The sequence below is a fragment of the Lepisosteus oculatus genome, chromosome 14 (assembly GCF_040954835.1).
Source record: "Lepisosteus oculatus isolate fLepOcu1 chromosome 14, fLepOcu1.hap2, whole genome shotgun sequence".
In the NCBI taxonomy this organism is placed as follows: domain Eukaryota; kingdom Metazoa; phylum Chordata; class Actinopteri; order Semionotiformes; family Lepisosteidae; genus Lepisosteus; species Lepisosteus oculatus.
The window spans coordinates 49598127-49616838 of NC_090709.1; the positions used below are offsets into that span (position 1 = coordinate 49598127).

General features: G+C 50.7%; 2 protein-coding genes and 5 non-coding genes across 7 annotated transcripts; 4 read left to right on the plus strand and 3 right to left on the minus strand.

The window, feature by feature from the left end:
- Positions 1 to 10117: 10117 nt before the first annotated feature.
- On the plus strand, positions 10118 to 10190 carry trnaf-gaa (transfer RNA phenylalanine (anticodon GAA)). The gene has a single exon. It is a non-coding gene; the product is annotated as a tRNA-Phe (tRNA).
- Positions 10191 to 10299: 109 nt separating this feature from the next.
- On the plus strand, positions 10300 to 10372 carry trnav-aac (transfer RNA valine (anticodon AAC)). Its single transcript has one exon. It is a non-coding gene; the product is annotated as a tRNA-Val (tRNA).
- Positions 10373 to 10993: 621 nt separating this feature from the next.
- trnad-guc (transfer RNA aspartic acid (anticodon GUC)) lies at positions 10994 to 11065 on the minus strand. The gene has a single exon. It is a non-coding gene; the product is annotated as a tRNA-Asp (tRNA).
- A 1008-nt stretch (positions 11066 to 12073) lies between these two features.
- On the plus strand, positions 12074 to 12146 carry trnaf-gaa (transfer RNA phenylalanine (anticodon GAA)). Its single transcript has one exon. It is a non-coding gene; the product is annotated as a tRNA-Phe (tRNA).
- A 109-nt stretch (positions 12147 to 12255) lies between these two features.
- trnav-aac (transfer RNA valine (anticodon AAC)) lies at positions 12256 to 12328 on the plus strand. The gene has a single exon. It is a non-coding gene; the product is annotated as a tRNA-Val (tRNA).
- Positions 12329 to 14993: 2665 nt separating this feature from the next.
- Positions 14994 to 16314, minus strand: LOC138243400 (zona pellucida sperm-binding protein 3-like). The gene is made up of 6 exons (XM_069198968.1): positions 16146 to 16314; positions 15951 to 16068; positions 15652 to 15752; positions 15498 to 15571; positions 15144 to 15326; positions 14994 to 15068 (listed from the first exon to the last, which is right to left on the minus strand). The coding sequence occupies exons 1-6, from the start codon at positions 16268 to 16270 to the stop codon at positions 15061 to 15063; spliced, it is 609 nt and encodes a 202-aa protein (XP_069055069.1). The 5' UTR covers positions 16271 to 16314; the 3' UTR covers positions 14994 to 15060.
- Positions 16315 to 16384: 70 nt separating this feature from the next.
- Positions 16385 to 17441, minus strand: LOC138242651 (zona pellucida sperm-binding protein 3-like). Its single transcript, XM_069198204.1, has 3 exons — positions 16798 to 17441; positions 16581 to 16696; positions 16385 to 16508 (listed from the first exon to the last, which is right to left on the minus strand). Exons 1-3 carry the CDS (start codon positions 17353 to 17355, stop codon positions 16385 to 16387), a joined length of 798 nt encoding a protein of 265 aa, XP_069054305.1. The 5' UTR covers positions 17356 to 17441.
- Between the last annotated feature and the right edge of the window lie 1271 nt (positions 17442 to 18712).

Below are 18712 nucleotides of genomic sequence, written 5' to 3' on the forward strand. Positions count from 1 at the left end.
TTATTATTATTATTATTATAATACAGCGAGCACTGCTGGGGGCGGAGAGGCCAGTCGGAGGAGGGCTGGACGCTGGACGCTGGACGGCGGGCGGGAGGGGTGGACTTACGACGCCTCGCCGGGCCCGGGTCCTGCTGCGACCGCGCACGGCCGTGCGGCATCTCTGTCGGTCCATCGTCCTGCCGAGACAAGCAGAGTCACAGAGGGGAGGGGAGGGGGCGGAGCCACACAGCTGGGCGGCTTGTTCCCCACCCCCGCCCCCCTCTGTGTATAGAAGAGCCTCCTGTCCTGACTGGAGGACCTCACCCAGCTGTGGCTGGAGAGAAGCCAGGGTATCGGCTTCAACCACAGGGCTGGGCGGCTTGTTCCCCACCCCCACCACCCTCTGTGTACAGTAGAGCCTCCTGTCCTGACAGGAGGAGCTCACCCAGCTGTGTCTGGAGAGGAGCCAGGTTATCAGCTTTGTTCCACAGCCCCGCCACCCTCTGTGTAGAGAAGAGCCTCCTGTCCTGACTGGAGGAGCTCACCCAGCTCTGTCTGGAGAGGAGCCAGGGTATCAGCTTTGTTCCACACCCCCGCCACCCTCTGTGTACAGAAGAGCCTCCTGTCCTGACTGGAGGAGCTCACCCAGCTGTGTCTGGAGAGAAGCCAGGGTATCGGCTTCAACCACAGGGCTGGGCAGCTTGTTCCCCACCCCCACCACTCTCTGAGTAGAGGTGCACCTCCTCTCAATATCTTTTTACAGCACGATCACACCCATAAGAGTTGAGTAACGGTAAAAAAAACAACTTATTTCTCCACTTATTTTGTTATTTCTCACTTTTGACTGACTTACCGATTTCACGGGGATTATGAAGAGCGTTTCTGAAGATGAAACTAACGATCTAAGTCGAAGTAACTTTATTGGAAGAAACACGTGTTTAGAAAGGACTATATAGCGCTTTCCTCCTCTTCTCTCTTCACTCCTCTGAGCTCATGGGGCTCCGGCGCCGCCCCCGCTAGAATCCGCCGCTCTGTGACGTCAGGCGGCTCATTGTGACGCCACCGTGACGTCACCCCCGACGCACTCACGGCTCGGCCGCGAAACAAAAATGGCCGCCATTTTTCACGGTTGTTGTTTTTTTTGGGTGGACATTTTATTTTTCCCAACTCTCGGCGGCCAGCCGGGTGTCCCTGTACGACCCCGGTAGTCGCCACCTCGGACAGGCAGGGGAAACGGGTCCAGCTGTTTCCGGCCCAAGGCTTACAAAAGCTGCACTTGAATTTAAAGACAAAATCACGTCGAGGGCGCATTCAGCACCCCCACGTCCAACACGGGTTTCCGTGGGGTTTGGTTCAGTGAAATTAGACCCCCCCCGCCGACCCCCAAATCAAAGAAAGACCAAACTCCACCCCCCTCTAGCGCCCAAGGGCGGAAATTTCGGGCCACGCCACGTCCAAAAAAAAAAAAACGGGCTTCGCAGACGAGGAAAACCGGGCACGTCGACCTCTCTACAACACCACCCGGCTGTTTCTGTTTCAAACCGTGAGAAAAAAATAAATTAAATTTCGCCCCTCACCGACCGCCGCGCAAAAAAACACAACTTCACGCTACAGAAACGGCCTGTGTGAGGGGGGGCACGGGAAAAAAATAAAACCTGCGTGTTTTCGGCAGAGTAAGCTCAGCGGGGAAACTCCCTGAATCTCGGGGTTGCTTCTTGAACCCCGAAAACGACCTTTTTTCTCTCTCTCGTTTTCTTGGTGTCTGGGACGTACATAACCCCCCCGTGGAGCCACAGCGCCCCCGTGTGGCTTAGAGGACCACCACTCGCAGGGCTGAGCTTTTACTGCCGTGTCCCGCTTTCACTCTGGCGATGAAGGAGGGAATCAAGGAGGAGAATTAATATTGTGATCCACCAGTCCATCACAGGACACACACACACCCTGGACAGGACACCAGTCTTTCACAGGATACCAGTCCATCACAGTACACACACACCCTGGACAGGACACCAGTCCTTCACAGGATACCAGTCCATCACAGGACACACACACCCTGGACAGAACACCAGTCCATCAAAGGACACACACACCCTAGACAGAACACCAGTCCATCAAAGGACACACATACAAACCCTGGACAGGACAGAAGTCCATCACAGGACACACACACACTCACACACCCTGGACAGGACACCAGTCCATCACAGGACACACACACACCCTGGACAGGACAGCAGTCCATCACTGGACACACACACCCTCACACACCCTGGACAGGACACCAGTCCATCACAGGATGTTCAGTGCCTCTCTCTAATAAAGTAGAAATGCGACATTAAACTCCGTTCGAAACGGGAGAAATCACCAGGACACGATACACCTTGCTCCGGACGATGGGAGAAGACCTGTACCTTCACGAGTCCGGGTTGTGAAAACTTCTTCTGACAGTTCAAAACGTTTCGAAGAGACTACAGCGCTACCCTGTTTTCCATTTCTATCGTGTGTTATTATACAGTCATAAGTATCTGTACTGATCACAGAGTCCCCCTCTCACTGCCAGGACAGGAGCCCAGTGCAGCACGAATAATAATAATAATTAATTCGTCTGGACTCTCCCCTCAGAGCTCTTCCCAGGTCAGGGGGATCCCCTCCAGCCCCCCCAGTGTGCAGCCCCCACCTGGATGATGCTCCAGTCCGCTCAGCACACAGCAGAGGGAACAGAGGGATGGAGCCAGTTCAGAGAGGGGGGTGAGTAGGAGGCCATGATGGGTCAAGACCAGGGGGGGAATCAGGCCAGGACACTGGGGTAACACCCCTACTCTTCTCCAGAGACACCCCGGGATTGTTAACGAGCACAGAGAGTTGGTTTGACCTCCCATCCGAAGGACGGCGCCTGTTTACAGTCCAGTGTCCCCCGTCACTATACTGGGGCATCAGGACCCACACAGACCGCAGGGTGAGAGCGCCCCCTGCTGGCCCCACTCACACCTCTCCCAGCAGCAGCCTTGGGGGGGGGGAGGGAAAAAACCAAAAGCTAAACAGATTTAAAAAAAAAAAAATTTATTGATGCTTAACAAAAGAACAAAAATTACAAGCTTCAGTCCAGACTGGGGTCTGGGGTCCCTCAGCTTCAGTCCAGTCCAGTTTGGGGCCCCTCAGCTTCAGTCCAGTCCAGTCTGGGGCCCCTCAGCTCCAGTGCAGCACAGACTGGGTTCCCTCAGCTTCGGTCCAGCACAGTCTGGTGTCCCTCAGCTTCGGTCCAGCACAGTCTGGGGTCCCTCAGCTTCAGTCCAGACTGGGGTCCCTCAGCTTAGGTCCAGCACAGTCTGGGGTCCCTCAGCTCCAGTCCAGTCCAGTCTGGTGTCTCTCAGCTCCGGTGCAGTCCAGTCTGGTGTCTCTCAGCTCCGGTCCAGTCCAGTCTGGTGTCCCTAGGCTCCAGTCCAGTCCAGTCTGGTGTCCCTCAGCTCCTGTCCAGTTCAGTCTGGGGCCCCTCAGCTTCAGTGCAGTCCAGTCTGGCGTCCCTCAGCTCCACTCCAGTCCAGTCCAGTCCAGTCCAGATCTTAGCTGGCACAGAACCAGGAAAGGAATCTGGAAAGAATATTGTTATTGCAGGTGTGAGGGACACAGACACAGACGTCACCATGACATCAAACAGCAAGAGGAGACTCCTCCTTGAATCACAGACATGACCAGGCGGCGCCCCCCTGTCTGCTCACCTGCACCTCCTCTTCCTCTACTTGTCCTTCCCGGCATCCTGCTCCTCCTCTCCCTCGCTCTTCCTCTCCTGACCCACGGTCTCCGCCACCTCCATCAGCTCGTCCTGATCATCTGTCTCCACCGACACGCAGCTCAGGGACTTTAAAAAGACGCACCAGTGCTTCTGAAGCAGAGACAGGAGAGTCACGTTAAGAGTCGGACTGGACACTCCAGGACATGAACACTGCACTGAGAGAGAGAGAGGGGTTCATACAGACACATGACTGGACACTCCAGTACATGAACACTGCACTGAGAGAGAGAGGGGTTCATACAGACACACTGACTGGACACTCCAGTACATGAACACTGCACTGAGAGAGAGAGAGGGGTTCATACAGACACACTGACTGGACACTGACTGGACACTGGACAGGAGTAAAGAGAGGATCAGAGCATTACCCACCTTATTTTTCTTCTGTCTCACAGGAGGTGGTGATTGGACCTCCTCCAGCTGGAGTCCGAGGAGGGAGAGAGGGGGCAGGAGAGGGACAGCACAGGGAGAGAAAGAGAGAGACAGGTGAGTCAAGTGTCCCAAGAGTACAGAGACTCTGCTGAGATCACACTCGCAGTGAGTGACACCGACACTAACCAGCCTCAGGACAGCACTGCTAGAGCACCACAACCCAGACTCAACCACATCACAGCACAGATCAAACAGCAATATCTCACACACTGGGACACACACACACAAACACAACATAAACTGGAATGCTACAGAACCTTAAACAGAGAATACACACTAGCTGAATATTTGACCAAAATAAAAAATAACAAACAGAAACAGACCCTGACGAAGTACAGGCTCAGTGACCACAACCTGGCCATAGAAACTGGGCGACACAGGCAGACCTGGCTGCCCAGAGAGGACAGGCTGTGCTCCCACTGCCAGCGGGGAGAAATAGAGACAGAGGTGCACTTCCTACTGCACTGTGACAGATACTCTGGGATTAGAGAAACATTCTTCCCGAAATTCAGAAATCTAATCCCAGAGTTCCCACACCTGCCAGAATCACAACGGGTCCCAATCCTACTGGGAGAGGGAGGAGTGAACTGTTGATCTGGCAGCCCAGTATGTGATCTCCTGTCACAGCCTGAGGAACAGTGAGTCTGTCTCCCAATAATGCTCCAGCCGCCTACAGTATATGTCAATATTTTATAATATGTCTTTGTTGTAAATGTCTGTAACGTGTCTGCTTTACGCAGAGAGTGGCGGGGGTTGGATGTCAAGGCCTGACGATACCGTATTACGCAGAGAGTGGAGGGGTGGGATGTCAGGGCCATACGACACTTCTTTATTCAGAGAGTGGAGGGGGTGGGATGTCAGGGCTAGATGACACTGCTTTACACAGAGAGTGGAGAGGTGGGTGTCAAGGCTATACGACAGTGCTTTCCGCAGAGAGTGGTGGGGGTGTGATGTCAGGGCCATACAACAGTGCTTTACACAGAGAGTGGTGGGGGTGGGATGTCAGGGCAATATGACACTGCTTTACACAGAGAGTGGCGGGGCTAGGATGTCAGGGCCATATGACACTGCTTTACACAGAGAGTGGTGGGGGTGGGATGTCAGAGCTTGACGACACTGCTTTATGCAGAGAGTGGAGGGGTGGGATGTCAGGGCTATACGACAGTGCTTTCGACAGAGAGTGGTGGGGGTGTGATGTCAGGGCCATATGACACTTCTTTACGCAGGGAGTGGCAGGGGTGGGATGTCAGGCCCTGACGATACTACTTTACACAGTTAGTGGTGGGGGTGGGATTTCAGGGCCATACGACACTTCTTTACGCAGAGAGTGGCAGGGCTTGACGACACTGCTTTATGCAAAAAATGGAGGGGTGGGTGTCAGGGCTATATGACAGTGCTTTCCGCAGAGAGTGGTGGCGGTGTGATGTCAGGGCCATACAGCAGTGCTTTACACAGAGAGTGGTGGGGGTGGGATGTCAGGGCCATATGACACTGCTTTACACAGAGAGTGGCGGGGGTGGGATATCAGGGCCTGACAACACAGCTTAACGCAGAGTGTGGAGGGGTGGGTGTCAGGGTTATACGGCAGTGCTTTACGCAGAGAGTGGTGGGGGAGGGATGTCAGGGCTTGACAACACTGCTTTATGTAGAGAGTGGAGGGGAGGGTTTCAGGGCCATAAGACACTGCTTTATGCAGAGAGTGGAGGGATTGGTGTCAGGGCCATATGACACTACTTTACACAGAGAGTGGCGGGAGTGGGATGTCAGGCCCTGACGATACTACTTTACGTAGACAGTGGCGGGGGTGGGATGTCAGGGCCTGACGATACTTATTTACGCAGAGAGTGGCAGGGGTGGGATGTCAGGGCCTGAAGATACTGCTTTTCGCAGAGAGCGGAGGAGGTGGGATACAACCTCTCAGTGGAGCCAGCAGGGGGCACTCACCCTGCGCTCTGTGTGGGTCTTAATGCCCCAGTGTAGTGACGGGGGACACGATCTGGCCCACCAGCGACGAGCAGGTTACCAGATCTAGACAAAGGGGGCAACTCTTAGTCGTATGAGCTTAGTCACACATCGCAGCGATTAAAAAAACAAAACAAACATATTATGTCTGTTACTAACGACTTTTTTTTCCTACATTGAAAGTCTCTTTCCCGGGTGATTTTCTAGCGCGACTGGGGCTCTTCATTTCTCCTCGGTGTCTCATCGCGGGCGGATTTGAAACAGACCACAGAAGATGGTCACACACTATATTATTATTGAGAGACAGGCTCACTGTACCTCAGGCTGGGACAGTAGATCACACTGTATTATTATTATTAAGATTATTGAGAGTCTGGCTCACTGTTCCCCAGGCTGGGACAGGAGATCCCACACTGTATTATTATTATTGAGAGACAGGCTTACTCTCTGTTCCTCAAGCTCAGACAGGACATCACATACTGTATTATTATTGATTGACAGGCTCACTGTTCCTCAGGCTGGGACAGGAGATCACACACTGTATTATTATTATTTAGAGACAGGCTCACTGTCTGTTCCTCAGAGTTGGACAGGAGATCCCACACTGAATTATTATTTTAGAGAGACAGGCTCACTGTATGTTCCCCAGGCTGGGTCAGGAGCTCACACAGTATTATTATAATTATTGAGAGACAGTCTCACTGTCTGTTCCTCAGTCTGGGACAGGAGATCACACACTGTATTATTATTATTGAGAGACAGGCTCACTGTCTGTTCCCCAGGCTGGGACAGGAGATAACACTGTATTATTATTGAGAGACAAACTCACTGTCTGTTCCTCAGGCTGGGACAGTAGATCACACTGTATTATTATTATTGAGAGTCTGGCTCACTGTTCCCCAGGCTGGGACAAGAGATCCCACACTGTATTATTATTATTTAGAGACAGACTCACTGTCTTTTCCTCGGTCTGGGACAGATGGTCACACACTGTATAATTATTGAGACAGGCTCACTGTCTGTTCCTCAATCTGGGACAGTAGATCACATTGTATTATTATTATTAATATTATTGAGAGTCTGGCACACTGTTCCCCAGGCTGGGACAGGAGATCCCACACTGTATTATTATTATTTTGAGACAGGCTCACTGTTTGTTCCTCAGGCTGGGACAGGAGATCACACACTGTATTATTTTTATTGAGAGAGAGGCTCACTGTCTGTTCATCAGACTGAGACAGGAGATCCCACACTGAATTATTATTATTGAGAGACAGGCTTACTCTCTGTTCCTCAGGCGAAGACAGGACATCACATACTGTATTATTATTGATTGACAGGCTCATTGTTCCTCAGGCTGGGACAGGAGATCAGACACTGTATTATTATTATAGTGAGACAGGCTCACTGTATATTCCCCAGGCTGGGACAGGAGGTCATACATTATATTATTATAATAGAGAGACAGGCTCACTGTATGTTCCACAAGCTGAGACAGGAATTCACACTGTATTATTATTATTGAGAGACAGGCTCACTGTCTGTTCCTCAGGCTGGGACAGAGGATCACACACTGTATTATTATTGAGAGACAGGCTCACTCTCTGTTCCTCAGGCTGGGACAGGAGATCACACATTGGCTTGTTATTGAGAGGCAGGCTCACTGTCTGTTCCTCAGGCTGGGACAGGAGATCACACGCTGTATTATTATTATTGAGAGACAGGCTCACTGTCTGTTTCTCAGGCTGGGACAGGAGATCACACACTGTATTACTATTATTGACAGATAGGCTCACTGTGTCTTCACTTGGGCTTGAACAGGAGATCACACACTGGATTATTATTATTGAGAGAGGCTCACAGTCTGTTCCTCAGGCTGAGACAGGAAATCACACACTATTATTATTACTGAGAGACAGGCTCACAGTCTGTTCCTCAGGCTGGGACAGGAGATCACACACTCTATTATTATTATTGAGAGACAGGCTCACAGTCTGTTCCTCAGGCTGGGACAGTAAATCACACACTCTATTATTATTATTGAGAGACAGGCTCACTGTCTGTTCCTCAGGCTAGGGTAGGATATTACACACTGTATTATTAGTATTGAGAGAAAGCCTCAGTGTTCCCCAGGCCGGGAAAGGAGATAACACATTGTATTTTTATTATTGAGAGACAGGCTCACTGTTCCTCAGGCTGGGACAGGAGATCCCACACTGTATTATTATTATTGAGAGACAGGCTCACTGTCTGTTCCTCAGGCTGGGACAGGAGATCACAAACTGTATTATTATTATAGAGAGACTTGCTCTTTCCTGACTGTTCCTTAGGCTGGGACAGCAGATCATAATCTGCTTTATTATTATTGAGAGACTGGCTCACTCCTGTCTGTTCCTCAGGCTGGGACAGGAGATCACACACTGTATTATTATTATTGAGAGACGGGCTCACTGTCTGTTCCTCTGACTGGGGCAGGAAATGACACACTGTATAATTAGTATTGAGAGACAGGCTCAGTGTTCCCCAGGCTGAGACAGGAGATCACACACTGTATTATTATTATTGAGTATCTGGTTCACTGTTCCCCAGGCTGGGACAGGAAATCACACACTGTATTATTATTATTGAGAGACAGGCTCACTGTCTGTTCCTCAGGCTGGGGCAGGATATCACACACTGTATTATTAGTATTGAGATACAGACTCACTGTCTGTTCCTCCTGCTGGGACTGGAGAACACACACTGTTCTATTATAACTGAGGGACATGCTCACTGTTTGTCCTTCAGACTGGGACAGGACATTCCATACTAGGTTATCATTATTGAGAGACAGGCTCGCTGTCTGTTCCTCAGGCTAGTACAGGAGATCACGCACTGTATTATTATTATTTAGATACAGGCTCACTGTGTGTTCCTCTGGCTGGGACAGTAGATCACACTGTATTATAATTATTGAGAGGCTGACTCACTGTTTCCCAAGCTGGGACAGGGGATCACACACTGTATTATTATTGAGAGACAGGCTCACTGTCTGTTCCTCTGGCTGGGGCAGGGAATCACACACTGTATTATTATTATTGAGAGACAGGCTCACTGTCTGTTCCTCAGGCTGGGACAGGAGATCACACACTGTATTATTATTGAGAGACAGGCTCACTGTCTGTTCCTCTGGCTGGGGCAGGGAATCACACACTGTATTATTAGCATTATTAAGAGACAGGCTCGCTGTCTGCTCCTCAGGCTGGGACAGGATATCACACACTGTTGTAGTGTTCTCTCACGAGGCACCAGTTCTGTAGGGGTTTGGGCATTTACTGGGACAATTATTTTTGTGGCAGTAAATCACAAAATTGATTATTTTAATGGTTTAGAATCCAACCATGCGACATAACTCAAACAATGCACACACAGGTACTAATACACGAGGATACATTTGTTAATATATAGAATATGCATGCAAACCTAACAGATCTTATCGTAAGGCTTAACAGAATACAAAAGATATAAATTCATTCAGTTACAAAGAGTTACACATATCAAGAGGACATAAGTATATCATTCATTTAGACCGTTTCGTAATTGAACTTGTTTACAACGTCTACATGAGATACTCAAAACAAGAACATAACCCTTAGGAATTAAATTGATATCAACTGGTTGGGAGCAGTAATGCAATAAGGTTCAATACTCACTGCCAGTGGGTCCCTTTTCTCACCGTTTCCGTAGTGCAGCGGTTATCACGTTTGCCTCACACGCGAAAAATCCCCGGTTCGAAACCGGACGGGAACAGCCTCTTTCTGTACGCTCCTGTACTTCACAGAGGTCTTGAGCGACCGGTCACATGTTCCTTTCCTTCTGAGTGACGTTCCTGCAACACTCTCCCGCTCCTCTTGGTGCGCTCATGCCGCAACACAGGAAGGCTGGAGCAGGTGGCTGTGGGCTTTGCGCACTGCCGAAATAGCTCAGCTGGGAGAGCGTTAGACTGAAGCTCTGAAGGTCCCTGGTTTGATCCCAGGTTTCGGCATTTTGTTTCATCGCGCCCTTTGTTCCTCTCTCCAGCGCCCCCTGCCTACAGTGACGCGTCCCTTTCTCAGCCCGAAACGCAAGCGAGACACCAGCAGCAGTCCCTGCAGGTTTCCGTAGTGTAGAGGCTATCACGTTCACCTAACACGCGAAAGGTCCCCGGTTCGAGACCGGGCGGAAACAGACATCTTTTGTCGCCAGGCACAAAAGGGGATTGGGGATTCGCCTAGCGCTGTGATCGAACAGACCCACTGGACCCACCTCTTAGTGTGGCGGGATCTGCACAGTGCATGTCATAGCGCATCCTGCTTTCACTTCAAGGCGCGTCCTGATGCACCCCAGTCTCCCGCGTGACAGGTGGGGACAGGTGACAGGTCCTATACTAACGAGGAAGACATCGCTCTCTCCGACCCCCGGCATCGTGTCCCGACCCACCGTGCTGGAAGCCGACGCGTGCTGTGATTCCTTTACGGAGCAGAAATGACAACCGAGGAGCCGAGAGATCATTTCAGCATTTCGCGTCTGAACGGAAAACACAAACGACCAACTCGGAATGACTTGCCTTTGACGCTTCTCAAAGCGTTCTTTGTGCATCGAACAGACCCACTCACCTCTTAGTGTGGCGGGATCTGCACAGTGCATGTCGCAGCGCTTCCTGCTTTCACTTCAATGTGCTTCCTGATGTCGAGTCGACTGCCGTGCGGAGGCTCTGAAAGCGAGAGCAATGAAAAGGTGCACGACGCTGTGAAAGAAAACAGAGAAGTGAAAGGCAGTCATTTCTCTAAGGAGGTGAAAGAAAAGCTACTCCCCGTCGGGGAATCGAACCCCGGTCTCCCGCGTGACAGGCGGGGATACTTGCCACTATACTAACGAGAAAGACATCGCTCTCTCCAACCCCCGGCATCGTGTCCCGACCCAGCATGCTGGAAGCCGACGCGTGCTGTGATCCCTTTACGGAGCAGAAATGACAACCGAGGAGCCGAGAGATCATGTCAGCATTTCGCGTCTGAACGGAAAACACAAACGACCAACTCGGAATGACTTGCCTTTGACGCTTTTCAAAGTGTTCTTTGTGCACGACGACTGCGCCGCCTAGCAGATACAAAGGGGTTGTACAACTTTGAACTAGCAAATGGAAGAGGGCTAAGCCCCCTCTCTTTTAGCCCAGGTTCGATCTGTCTCCCAGAATCACCAGGGCGCACACACACACACACCCGTGCCGTTGAAGTGCTCTGCTTCATTTCTAAGTGCAACTCAACATTCACTCCTACCCGAGTGCAGAAAAGACAGCATCCACAGCAACAACAGCTCAGGTCTCTGCACAGGAGCTAAGCTGCCCTCATCTCCTCTGCTCTGCGGCTCCTGCGGAGTGGAGTCCTGCCTGGAGCCGTGTTTGCAGGCGGCGGCTCCCCGCGCCCTGTCTGGGCGTCGTGTCCAAGAGCTCCTGGGAGGAAGAGCGAGCCCTCCCACTCGGGGGCTTTTCCACGGTCTGTGTGAGGAGGGGCGGGTGTGTCCAGTAGCTTATCGAGCGGAAGCCTGGGGCGGCGGAGAGCTGTGATCGTGCAGACCTTGAGGTGTCACCTCTTTGTCTGCTTTCCCGCCCCCCCTCCGCCCAAGCTCTGCTCCAAAGTAGCCCGGCAACCCCTCACACCTGCACGTGTCACAACCTAAGGTGCGGTCATGAGACACCCATGGCGTGTCGTTCTGTTCTTGCTAATTGTTTCAGGAGTCCATGCGAGGAAGATGCGCTGGACAGAGCTCAGAGGGCGCAGCTTGGTGGCTTTCCTTCTGAGTGACGTTCCTGCAACACTCTCCCGCTACTCTTGGTGCGCTCATGCCACAACACAGGAAGGCTGGAGCAGGTGGCTGTGGGCTTTGCGCACTGCCGAAATAGCTCAGTTGGGAGAGCGTTAGACTGAAGATCTAAAGGTCCCTGGTTCGATCCCGGGTTTCGGCATTTTGTTTCATCGCGCCCTTTGTTCCTCTCTCAAGCGCCACCTACCTAAAGTGACGCGTCCCTTTCTCAGCCCGAAACGCAAGCGAGACACCAGCAGCAGTCCCTACAGGTTTCCGTAGTGTAGCGGCTATCACGTTCACCTAACACGCGAAAGGTCCCCGGTTCGAGACCGGGTGGAAACAGCCTCGTTTTGCACGCTCCTGTACTTCACAGAGGTCTTGAGCGACCGGTCATTTGTTCCCAATGTATTTCCGGTGCCTTCGTGCACTCTTGTACCAAACGCACGTTCCTTCTGTACGCGGAGCCGATCATTTGCAATTGGGCTGTGCCGGCAAACCAGGACGAGCTCTGTCGGCTCAAAAGCAGCGCAGGACCTGCAAGAACAACAGAAAGATTAGCATCCAGCGGTGGCCTCTTAGTGAGCCTAAGAGCTCATCAAGAATCGGCTCCAGCAACAGGGCTGGGCGCATTGTTCCATTCTCCGCCCACTCTCGGTGTAAACAAGTCCCTCCTGGTCTCTGCTTGAAATGCACTTTCCTGCGTTTGCTTTGGTGTAACTGGCTTCCCCTGCATGGGCGAATGTGAAGAAGATCCTTAGTAAGTCATTGAAGAAAACCGAGAAGAGGTCGGAGTGGCCTCTGTCGTTCATGAACGATCAGTCAGGCAGTACTCCTCTGTAAAGCGCCGTTCGTTCACATCGATTGGCTTTTTTTTGCCTTCATTTGTGCGAGTAGAAAAGCAGACGCCCCTAATCTGCCGTGATCCGAATTCGAACCGGGATTGTTGCGGCCACAACGCAAAGTACTGACCACTATACGATCACAGCGAGTTACCGAGACACACGCGGCAGGGCGGAAAGGGCTGTGCTCTCTTCGTGTGACATAATTCGTCCTGACGTTGCATTTCAACTGATCCCCAGTATACATCGACCCTTCGACACTCTGAGTGACAACTCTCTTGCGTGTTTTCTCATATTTATGTAGTTTGCTTGGTGGCGCAGTCGTCGTGCACAAAGAACGCTTTGAAAAGCGTCAAAAGCAAGTCATTCCAAGTTGGTCGTTTGTGTTTTCCGTTCAGACGCGAAATGCTGAAATAATCTCTCGGCTCCTCGGTTGTCATTTCTGCTACATAGAGGAATCACAGCACGCGTGTTAAAAGAAGACTGTGATATTCGGTGCGTCTTGGATTAGACGAGATTAAAGAGTGAGTAGTTTTGTTTTTCTGTGATGTAATGGGACCAATGAAGAATGTGGCATTCAGACTAATGTGGAGTATTTGTTTCCTTAGGGAAATTGGCACTACCATATACTGGGGCATTAGGACCCGTATGGACCGCAGGGTGAGCGCCCAGCGACAGAAACCAGACGGTACAGTGTGTCGGGCTCGGCCGCGAGCAGGACAATGACTTCACTGAAATGTTTAACTGATAAAACCCAAATGAACCAAACCTGTATAAATTAGTGGTGGAAAGGAGTCTTTTTATATAGCAAAAGGTCCCTGATCCTTTGGTAAGAACGATGGGTATATAACCCATTGTCCTCAATATTAGAAATGAATCCTTGAGCACTGCTGTTGTACCAACGGTCCATAAAAGCCTAACATTACCCTTTCTTGCATAAATTGTAGAACATGCCGTCACATTTCAGTTGCACCTCAGTAGCAGTTTGATCTATTATCACCCTACTCCCCACCTCATAACCTTCACTCTTCTAATTCTGGTCTCCTAATTGTCCCCAAAGCCCGTCTACACTGTATGAGTGACAAGGCCTTCTCCTGTTATGCCCCCAAGCTCTGGAACTCTCTCCCCAAGGATAGCAGAGTCACCTTCCCTAAACTCCTTCAAATTCAGACTCAACACCTTCTTCTGTAGAAGAGCCTTTACTGAACTGGTTCCATTCTTTACCCCTCTGCTTCTACTTTCCTTAGTACCACCATCCATGGTCTCCTCTGTCTATTGGAATTGTTTTATCCTGTGTATTCTTATTGTAATTCTGTCAAGTGCTTTGAGAAGCCACCTTTGGAACCATTATATAAAATAGTTTAGCCTAAATCCTTGAAGCTTTAATAGGGCAGTGCAGTAGGGCTAATAATTGACAGTGTTAGTGGGCCAGCAGGATTTGTGCAAATTATAGGTAGTCACAACGGGAGACTAGAATTCACTTGAAATTCATGACATGGGACACTGAAACAGTGGAGAGGCTTTGTGTAGTAAGCGTTCAGTCTCAATCTACACAGTCTGTACTGCTGGTAGAGGTGGTTGTGAACACTTGTCTTCCGGATCAAGTACTGGGATCTCCAGTTTCAATCCTAATACTTCCCGTGACTGTCCAATACTGTGAAACCAATACCCATAAGACAAGACCTCCAAGATTCTAACGGTACCTTTATTCACTGATGTTTGGGCACCAGAATTGTTCCTCTGCTAAGGAAGGGAAGGCCTACTTTACACCAAGCCCCTGTTGACAATCCCTTCCTTGTGTTTCTTTTAGTCAGTTTGTGCAGCCTAGAATAGGACATCAGATCTCACTCTTACGGGGCACTACAGTAGCAACTCACACTCCATAAGCACTACCCCTCTAGGAAACAGGAGGACTGCCAGTATATTGAACACCTCTGTCTCTCCCCCAGTAAAAAAGTCACAATGACCTGCCCAAGGAATAGTGCGGCTATCTTCCCCCAGTACAATGCTTTATTACTCCAGCCATTTTCAGTCCTCATTGGCAGCAATATGGGAAGCATTCTTGAAAGGGGAACCCCCACAAATACTTCCCTTGAATTCCTCCACCCCATTCAAACCTATAAACCATAAAGAAACAAGGGCAGGCAGAAGGGTCTTTCACAGCTTTATTGAGATGTTGCCATTACAAGGCAGGTGGAGGCAGGAGAGTCACAAGGGCCAGGCTGGAGCCTTCATTCAGGCACCTGGGGAGGAAGGAGAACAATCCAGCTACACTGCAGGACACCACCCCTACAGGAGCTCCTCCTGCCAGACCCTACCTGTCCACTGGCCAACATCTCCAAAGTCATCTGCTCCCTCCACATCCTCACTGGTGCTCTCAGCATCTTCACTGGAGCTCCGAGGGTCTCCTTCCTCATCCTCAGTCCAGTCAGCTCCCACATCCAGAGGAGCTTCTACTGGTGCCACAGCCACCCGACTGCTGGTCACCAGGCTCCTGGTACCTGTGGACAAGCAGCACCCAGGAGTGAGGGATCTGCTATACCCAGAGACCCACAGTGATGCTACTCATCTAAACAGTCCCTTTGTCCAGCACAGGATCATTCCTCAGTTGTCCAAGCATGGTTGTCTCTTGGGCAGAGATGCATCCACAAGGGATAGAGAACCAGACCCACCTTCATTCCGACTGCCAGCACACCTGGACTCACAGCAGGCACAGACCTCATGGTCACCATACAGCTCCTCCCACCTGGAGGAGAGGAGGAGGACAGGTGAGGCCTAAACCTGGCATGTCCCAGAGCACCCTCAGCAGGCTCCTTGCAGAAGTACCTCTTAGCCTCCCTGTTGTAGGTGCAGGACTTGGTTCCTGGTGTTGCTTTAGCAGGAGCCACAGCCATGACACAGTGCATGTACAGCTCAGTCACTTCATGCTGCAAGAGGGAAGGTCACAGCATTAAGGGATCAAGGCCAATAGAGGGACAGAGAAGGACCTTCTGCCATCAGTGAAGGCAAGCTGGCAGCTCTAGGCACTACAGCTGCCACAGTCTGGTTCACATCTAGATCATGGATGGAAAAGCAGACAATGGATCAGTAGAGCAAGAAGGCTGAGCAGCCTTTGAGAGCAGTACCTTCCTGGACAGCTTCTTCTGGAAGAGGAAGGCATCAATTGTGAAGCGGAGCACATCCTTCTGCTTGGAGGGGACAAACCTGGACAGGCAGCCATCTGCCTTGCTGTCCACCATGCACCTGGGGACAAGGACAAGGATGAACCCCTGCAGGCTCTCAGGGCTCCTGCCCACCTCCCCTCCCAGAAGGGGCCGTACCCCAAGTTGTCGATCACGGGGAAACGGGGCTGGGAGTGCTGGTCTGGTTTCTCCGTTACGTAACACGAGTGGATGTACAGCCTCTGCTCTGCTGTGGCAAAGTAGGCAGTGGCCTGGAAGTACATGGGCTGACCCAGGAAGTACTCATCCTTAGGAGAGAGCCGGACCCAGCGGGCTGGAGAGAGAGAGAGGCAGCATTACACCTGCACACAGCACCCCCTGCAGGCAGGAGGAGCCACTCACTCAAGGAGCTTATAGTTGGTGGTGAGCAGCACAAAGCTGTGTTTGTTCTTCAGGTCCTTGAAGAAGGTCCTTCTCCTGGCCCACGTGGGGACATAGCCAACCTTGTAGGAGTAGTGGAACCTGCAGAACAGAGGGGATGAGGGGCATCTGGACACTTTCCTAGCGGCTTCTCAGCAGCAGAGCCCTGCCTACCTGTTGTAGGAGCACTTGACCGGCACAGAGAAGGGAATGAAGCGATGCACAGGTGCACTGGAGGAGGGCGGGGCATAGCGGAGAGTGTTGGAGTACACCAGGCGGCCCTGGACAACCTGCAGGGTCACAGAGGAAGGGATATTCCCAGGAAAGGCAACCCCGACACTGGCCCTACAGCTCACGTCGATACACTGCCTGTAGATGAAGACCCCCTTACCGATCGCTCGGTGCTGCACTCGTGAAGCCCGTAGATGAAGTAGAAGTAACGGCGTGTGGTTCGGCTGACGCTGCAGTTGCCCAAGGTCACCTCCGATGGCCGACAGCTGAAGCCGAACAGGAGCCGACTGACCCTCACGTACATCCTGCTGGAGTCGCACCACACGGCCACTCCTCGGGTGCCCCCGATGGCCGGGCGAGCCGGCTGCCGCCCTCGCTGGGGAGGAAACAGAACGCTCTTGATATAGGCGGGTAAGGGGCGGCTGCCGGCTTCGGGCTTCATCTTCTCCTTGTCGAAGTAGGGCGAGTACGCGTCTCTGGACACGGGAAGGCGGCGAAAGTCGGGAGCCAAGGACTGCGAGTCGTTCTCGCTTGCAGACAGGTCTTCGGAGGGCGCATCTGCCAGGTTCAAGTCCTCCAACTGGGCTGCGTCTTCAGGAGCCGGGAGGTCGGCCTGGAGCGCCAATTCCCGAGAGTCCCAGCCAGCCGGCCCGGCGGAGACCAGTGCGGGGAGCCCGGCCCCTGCGCACAGGCACAGCACAAAAAGAAAAGAGCGCATCACCAAATTAACGTCCCGCTAAATTGCTACAGGAGTAAAATAAATAAACCACCAAACTGTGTTGAAGCAAGAGAGCATAAAGTATGAACGCGGTGACTAGGTTTTTATACTGGCAGGACCTGCTACCACACCTGGTCACACTACCGCTCAATCAACACAATCAATTACATACAGAGACCCGGATTGTTCTCAGCGTCTAATTAAAACCTGCTTCCAGTCTGAGGCGGGACTCCGTGAAGCAGCCTGCACACTTTCCCGTGTGTATCTGAGCTCAGCGGAAGAGTTCCACGTAATTTCGACAGAATTAAATCACCCACAGGTGTAAAATTTGCTCAGATTAATTTATTGTTCAATTAGTTTCTAATTTACGAGGACAGTGTGTTAAACTCGCTGTCAGACAGAGTACGGAACATGCGACACGTCCGTCCACACTTTCTTTTATCGAGGGGGCTGATCTATCAACACGTACCGCAATGAAAATAATTTTACTATTTTTCATGTGTAATTGCATGTCATATTAAAATGTGTAATACAAGCATTTCTTTGTTTTTCAGTAAAGAAATACTGATCAGCTTTTGACATGATCTGATAATAATTTGTCTGATTTTCCAGAGATTGCTTTTGCTTCGCAGCACTGAGAACCAATGGAAGCTCGTTTCCGCCAGGGAGTAAAAAAATGCACTATGGTATCTCAGAATTGTGACTTAATATCTCAGAATTGCGACCTAAAAACTCTAAAAACTTTGACTTTAGATCTCACATTTGCGACTTCGAAATAGCCCATATTTCATTGTCGAAGTTCTGAGTTACCAAGTCGCAATTTTGAGTTACTTAGTCGGAATTCTGCGATACCATAGCGCGTTTTTTTAACTCCCTGGCAGAAACGGGCTTTCATACATTTCAATTAGTCTGATCAGTGTAGGACAAGTTAATGTAGAACCATTGCTATGTCTGTCTCTTGTTTGTATATAAATGAATGTCTTTGACAACTTAATGTTAGTTTTTAATTTAGTTTTACGATGTAGGTCATGCGTTAACATATGCAGAAGCATACAAAATGTCTCCCTCCTGATTCAGCTCATGCTCCATAGGAGAGAAGTGATTCCTCCTGCTTCTCGTACAATCATATTGGAACAGAAGCCCGTGTCACCCGGCTCTGATTCAAGAGCGACTCGCATCTTCAGCCCTTTTTTTATTCGTGATCCTAATTTTCTTTAGTTATGATCAATATTGAACTTTTTCTAAATAAAACGACAATAATCAAACATACAAAGTATTAGGAGTTGACAGGGTGCCCCTTTGGAATAGTCGTCAGAAAATTTGAGAAAAGGAAAGTTACCTAAGCTCTCACACACAG